The sequence below is a fragment of the Eretmochelys imbricata genome, chromosome 5, assembly GCF_965152235.1.
Source record: "Eretmochelys imbricata isolate rEreImb1 chromosome 5, rEreImb1.hap1, whole genome shotgun sequence".
Lineage (NCBI taxonomy): Eukaryota > Metazoa > Chordata > Testudines > Cheloniidae > Eretmochelys > Eretmochelys imbricata.
Genome location: NC_135576.1, coordinates 61489389 through 61496406, shown reverse-complemented (window position 1 = coordinate 61496406; position 7018 = coordinate 61489389). Strand labels below are relative to the sequence as shown.

The 7018-nt window shown below is 39.0% G+C and overlaps 1 protein-coding gene across 9 annotated transcripts in view; it reads right to left on the bottom strand.

Annotated features, from left to right (window-relative positions):
* Positions 1-687: 687 nt before the first annotated feature.
* RHOBTB3 (Rho related BTB domain containing 3) overlaps positions 688-7018 on the bottom strand; it is a 74842-nt gene continuing 68511 nt past the window's right edge. For all 9 annotated transcript variants that reach the window (XR_013346160.1, XR_013346159.1, XR_013346162.1 and 6 more), the window contains one exon: positions 688-6604. Coding sequence is in view for 5 of the 9 variants with exons in the window: in XM_077817207.1 (XP_077673333.1) it covers positions 6545-6604 (60 nt within the window). In the remaining 4 variants the exon portion in view is untranslated. The remainder of the gene's footprint in view (positions 6605-7018) is intronic.

Genomic DNA, 7018 nt, shown 5'->3' with positions numbered 1-7018 from the left:
CCAGATTTACTTCAAAGGAAAAATCCTCAGCGCATAAATCCGTGTCAATCTTTAATATGCAGCATCAGGATTCAAATCCGTCCTAGCTTCATACCAAAGTATCCTGTTCTAGTTCTCTTTTCTATTACCGAGCTTCAGCTCATCTAAGAGATCAGCACTGAAGAGCACGTGTTGATAGAAGTGCTCTGATGGAGCTGGATACACTCCGATGCATCACTAAGACAAAAACTGAACAGAAACACTTCATACGTCATTCTTTTTCCTCACCTCCCCATCTCCCAGCCTAGTTCAAACTCAGTAAAAAAAATTCTGAGAGTATTCGAGAAGGGATGAAAATAAAGATGGAAGTGTGGCTATGAAGAGACTATTGCATCTCTATGACTGAATTTTGGAAGCTTCATTAAAATGTATCCTCAGTATTTATATACAAACTATGTGAAGAATGCAATGCTATTCAACACAAATCCTATTACAAAATGTCTTCCTACGTACAACATGTAGTCCAGTGGGGTCCTAATTCTAATTTGGGCTCTGGAACACTACAAATGCAGAATAATGAAAGCAACATTGTTTACTCTCACTTTATCTACCAGTACATGAATTACACAGTTTTGCTGTTTAATTCTTTCCAGCACACTGTTCAAACTTTCTAAACAAAAATAGGTAAATAATCACATGAAATTGAGATGCAGTAAAAATATTTATTGTTTTGTTACAAAGTGTTACATACTAAATCTAGAAACTGTAAATTTTAGTCAAAGAGAAAATACCATTCCATAACTTATGAAAATATCAAAAGCTGAATTTCAGCACATGCCTTAGTAAAATAAGTTATTTTCTCCTAAACCTTTTTCTTACCTAGTTCACCAAGATCTAAAGACGAGAGCAGAGACTCTTTGTCCTGGGGAAATTAATGTTTCTTAGGACAGAAGACTTCCTATGTTAGCCTCAATATAAGTCTCATACTGGATTGACATAAGTGTACATGTGTCATAAACAAACATGGAAAAAAGGTGTGTAACAATATTGTTAACAAGATTCGCTAATAAGGTAGAGGTCTAGTCTCTTCTCAATATGTATTCAAAGCAGTTATAAAAGAATAGATCCTTGAATACTACTATACTATATATTAAACTGATAAGAGGTGATAATCTTACCTCAGGAAAAACGTGCAAGTTATTAGCAGAATAGCTTTCTTAAAATAGACTTGATTGTCTATACAAAGCCCAAACAGAGTTACTTTCCTAAACTAAATTTACTGGTTTTCCTTTTCTAAGCTATTTTTAATATTTCCAGATCTTTTAGTTGTTTGAATCAAGTTTTCAGGAACTTCCTAATTTTTAATTTAAACCAATGCAAAAATATTATACATGTAAAGTTGTCACATATATCAAACTTAGTGGTGCTTTGACTAACTTCTGAATATCATCTGTGGATTTCTGAATTGTACCTAAGTAACAAGATATTGTTAGCGAAACCTATATCTAAGGCATAGATTTTAAATTTAAAAAGCACATTTCTAAAGAAAAACATCCATTTGTTATTCTGTTTGTGTGGAGAAATCACTCATTTTCTCAAATTATCACATCATTCTGGGTTTGACCCAGTGTCTCGACCTGATATAGGTAGCATAATAGGGGCACCTGCAAAGAATGGAAAGATATTTTGTGTTTGAGTAATTAGCAAGTTATAAATCTGTGTCTCCTCACATTGCTTGGCCTCACTATATAAAGTGTTTGTGGATGATTAACACAAAAGACTAAAATAAATATACAATACCTTAAAATATTCTCTGATCCACAGAAATGGTCCATATTTCCATTTTACCTTGTTTTTTTAAAAAAGCTATTAACGGGAAAAAGGATTTATGAAATCTCCTTCGTGAAAATAAATACCACTACACTGAGTTATTGGCAAAAAATACTAACGTAGCAGATCAGATTTTCAAAATATTAAAAATCTAGGGCCACATGTAATATGGGCAAACATTCACACACAGAATTTGTATATGTAGTTACCATGACTGCACATGTGAATTTAATATTTGTGCATACAAACATCAGTTAAATGATTAAACTGGCCACCTGTATGTGCAGATACTGTGACAGAGCATGTTAAGTACTGGTAATTGTTCATGCAAATTAGACTTACAATTCTGTAGTCATTTTTGCTGATGGCCTTAAGCTTTCAAAACTTCAAAATTTGTCATTCATCCAGTTGATCTACATCTAGAATTTTTAATTTCTACTGTAACAGATATAAAAATTAGGAAATAAGGCGGTACTTAAATCTTTTTTACATTTTTAAAAAATTATAGGTATATATTGTTTCTACTTTCATGTCTGACCATTTTTATTTCATCTTTAACATCTCTTTTTCTCCATTGTAGCAGACTCATCTGTTTTATTCCTTGCAGGAGACAATGTGCTATTCCTAGTTCCATCACTGACTAGCAATGTGATCTTCAACAAATCTCAACCCCTCTCTGCTTCAGTCTTCCTCATCTGGGAAACAAAGATAATAATGCTGCTCACATTTATAAAGCTCTCTTAGATCCTCAGACACAAAGCCATATATAAATACTATTAATTAACATTCCTATACTGAGCTAACCTTCAATATTTGGAGCCAGAAGAGTACCATTATTTTTGTCCCAAAATAGGAAATGCTATCTGGGCCTCTAAAACTGCACCAGAAGAAAATCCCCTGTGATTCTAGTGTGTAATTCCCAAAAGAATACTGTGTAGAGATACAAAAAAACTCCTCTTTTTTAACAGAAAAGCACTATAGGTACTAGTTAATATGGTGGGTCTCACCTTCACCTGGCTGCAATTTTTTCTGCAGGTGCCTTTAAAATGGCTTATCCTGCCTTGTTTTCAGGACTAAAACTTTTTCATTAATCTTCCTTTTTTACACTGTCCCTCTAGGACCAAACACTGACATACCACAAACACCACTCCCTACAATACAAGAATAGCTGGCTAAAGTTGAACCTAAATAAGATTGTGGTTTTGCTGGTAGGCAGAGGGAACCACTTAGAAGAACTTGCTTCCTGTATAAAACTCCTGTTATTGTAGAAATCTATCCTTCAATTGTTAAGATGGTCTGAGCCTGGGGCTCCTTTTGGACTCAGTGTTACTGAATATCTATTCACCAATAGTTGAAAAAAGCCACTCACTGTGATCTATGCCTCACCAGAATATCCCACAAAATTATGGTGATCCTATTTAAGATCTCCAGGCTTGATTATTTTGGCTCATATCAAAAAATGAATCCACACTACCTGAACCAATCCAATTAGTACAACATGGAGCATTACAACTGCTTAGAAACACAGGTCACCATGAACACATTGGGCTGATGCACCACTCTGCAAAGGCTTCCCATTGAAGAAAGTTGAGTTCTAGGTTTGTCCTGTTAGTCAAAGCTCTCCATGGAACTGGCCATGCCTACCTCTTTCTTTGTGAATATTATCCCCTTGGCAGCTGGGTTCAGCTGAAATGATTTAAACTGTCAACCAAAGGGGGGAAGTTTGACTGTGGGAGACAGAACTTTCCCAGGAAAGTTGCCTACTCTATGGAATTTTCTCCTGCAACAGATAAGGATGACTGTTGACTTCATAGCTTTCACAAGAATACAAAATTTCTTCTTTGCCTTCACTTTCCCTGAATTTCGTCACACACAGATATATAATATTACCACACAATAACAGAAAATGCCCTAAAATTAAACCAGCTTTTTCTCCTACAGGTTGGGAAGAAAGATTGTTATTGTTATTTCTATTTTTAAATGCAAAGGAGGCGCTCACACAGTTCAATGATGGGGCCATATAAACACCTAGCTAGAGAGAAAATACCAGTTCATATGATTGTAAGGGCAACTTATACAGGGAATAGTTATAAACTTAACCCAATGTTTTGACAATACGCTTTACCGAGCAAGCCCATAAATATGTTACAAGGATTGTGTGATAATCCTAGGATAAAATAAGCAGGTAGGGTGGGATATTCAAAAGCGCCTCAGAAAGCTGGGTACCCAACTTCATTGAAAATCTCACCCATAGGTTAAACAAAAGATTTACAAAAGTTAAAATGTTTTCAACATCTCATCTAGGAGTTGAAACCACCACTATTGCACCAAAGAATCCTTAGGGAAAACAGGTTGAAGCTAAACAACAGAGACCATGTCTACACTGCAAACTTTGGTTGACGCAAGTTACATCAGCATAAAGCTACCACTGTTAGTACATCACTCGTGCATGCATACGTGCCTCCTTGCACAAGTATTGCACATCCTCATGAGTGCTTGTGTCAATACATGGTAGGTATCTCAGTGCAACCCACTACTGCCCAGTGCACTGTCTTTTGGGATGTTTTGGCAATGTATAGTGGGGCAGCAACACGTCAAGCGCGGTGACTGGGGGTAAGGGACCAACTTCCCAGTTTGCAATTGTTTTCATCCCATCCATGCCATGTCATCTATATCCCATAATTTTCATGCCTTTTCCCCCATGAACCTACGCAGCCCTCCTCAATGTCCGTTTCTGACAGAAGCATGACGCTTGCAGTTCTGCACTATTGCTGTAAGCATTGTGAGCACAGGACACATGATCTTCGCAGAGCCGTAACACGAACCAAATAAGCAGGGAACACAACAATATCTTGGAGCACAGACTGCTCTGGGACATAGCAAGAACCAATTCAAAGTTGTTTGTTGCTGGTGTTCAAACTGCAGGTGGCAGAGCACCACTTCTGGAACCAAGAAATGAGCACTGACTGGTGGGATCACATCATAATGCAGGCTTGGGATGACGAGCAGTGGCTTCAGAACTTTTGAATGCACAAGGCCACATTCCTGAATCTGTGTGCCGAGCTTGCCTCAGCCCTCCAGTACAGGGACATCAAAATTAGAGCTGCACTGATGGCGGAGAAGAGAGTAGTGATTGCACTGTGGAAACTTGCAGTGTCAGATTGCTACTGGTAAGTGCAAAATCATTTTGGAGTTGGAAAATCCACTCTTATGCAAGTGTGCAAGGCCACTAATCATCTCTTGCTATGCAGGACTGTGACTCTCAGCAATGCGTAGGACATACTGGATTGATTTGCAGTAATGACATTACTGAATTGAGGTGAAGCAAAGATAGTATACATATCCCTATTTTGGCACAAGCCCATCTTGCCACAGAGTACATCAACAGAAAGGGCTACTTTTCTACAGTTATGCAAGCACTGGAGGACCACTAGGGTCTCCTCACTGACATTAACTTTGGCTGGTCAAGGGAAGTGTCTGATGCTTGCATCTTTAAAAATACAGGACTGTTCAGAAAGCTACAAGCAGGGACTTTCTTCTGTTGATGATGTTGAAATACCAATTGCAATCCCGGGGAACCCAGCCTACCCCTTCCTCCCCTGACTCATGAAGCACTCCAATAGCACCAAAAAAAGATTTTGCTATTCGCTTAGCAGGTGAAGAAAGACAGTTGAATGTGCTTTTGGAAGACTGAAGGGATGCTGGTGTTGTTTACTCACAAGACTGGATCTCAGTGAAAAAAAGACATCCCAATGGTTATAGCTGCCTGCTGTGTTCTGCATAATCTCAGGGAAGCAAAGGGGGAAAAGTTTCTGCCAGAGTGGACTGGCAGTCTGCTGAGTTAGAACAGCCAAACACAAGGGCTATTAGAAGAGCTCAACACTGAACCACACATTTCAGAGAGGCTTTGAAGAGCATTTTAACAATGAGCCAGAGTCATGTGTGGTGTACTCTGCTCTACCTGGCCCTGCTGTTTTGGGGCCTGTTAGGAATTGTGTGGTGTACATCTATGAATATAGCACTGTCTATGCATCTCTTAATTTTGTGGTGTTTGTTGTACATTTATGATTATTACGCTGTTTGTCACTGATCCTATGAGTTGTGCCACACTGTAGAGTAACAATTAAGTAGGTGCTTTCAGAATTGCTGGGCACTCTGAAGCATGTATTGTGAACTAAAAGATTATTTTCCAAATAATATAATTTTATTCAGTAGCAAAACCAGTGCAAAGAAAAATCTGTGCAATTTAAAAGTAAATACATTAAAACTTAATAAATTAATGAAACAGAACAACCAATGGAAAGAACATTCCTGTCCATTAATCTACATATACAACAACCATGGCTTTCACAGATCAGTTTATGGGATTGTGGTTGTTCTTAATGTCTGCTGGGATAGAGTGGTAGGGATAGGGATAAAGCCCCTGATACCACATGGAATGTAGGGTGGGAGGGCATAGGGAGGTGCTGTTATGAAGTTTCCCATGGACTGCAAAGGAGGGCAAAACTGAGATTGTTGTAACTAAATCCACAAGAGTCTGCAGCATCTCTGTTTGTTGTTGGAGAAGGTCCATTATGTCTTGGTGCATTTCCCTCTCCTTCTCGTCTCTGCTTTTTCCTTCCCCAGGCTGTCTGTAATGTTCACCCTCCAGACCCCTTCCTCAGTCTCACGCAGCACTGGCTTGCAGGATCTCATTGAACACGTCATCCCAAGTCCTCTTCTTTCTCCTTCTTCTCTAGCTCAGGTGTTCCTCAGGTGCGGAGGCGAGAACCTCTCTGCGCCACAATAGCAGCAGCTGCAGATAAAACACACAGAGGTACCACTGTCAATATAGTTACAACAGGAAGTGAAAGTTAAAAATCAGAACCCCCTTCTCTTGCATCCCTAAAATTTTAAACAAGACATGCGTATTGACACTTTTGCTTCAGAGTGCTTGTGCACGGTGCCACTCATGAGTCAGCCATGGTGAGTATGGCCCACCAAGGGTGAAGGAAATGAGGGAATTTTGCTCAGTTGCATGAAACTGAGTATAGGACAATGGTATTAAATACTGGCACCACTGTCCACAGGAAGTGGTGATTTTAGCGGATCTCTCACTCCTGATATAACAAAGGTGCAGAAAGCACAGCTGCTGTTTACTATCTGCTGCTAGCCTGTGTACTACAAGAGTGCCTGCTGAAGTTATCCCTGGGTGGCATGGGAAAGTGTC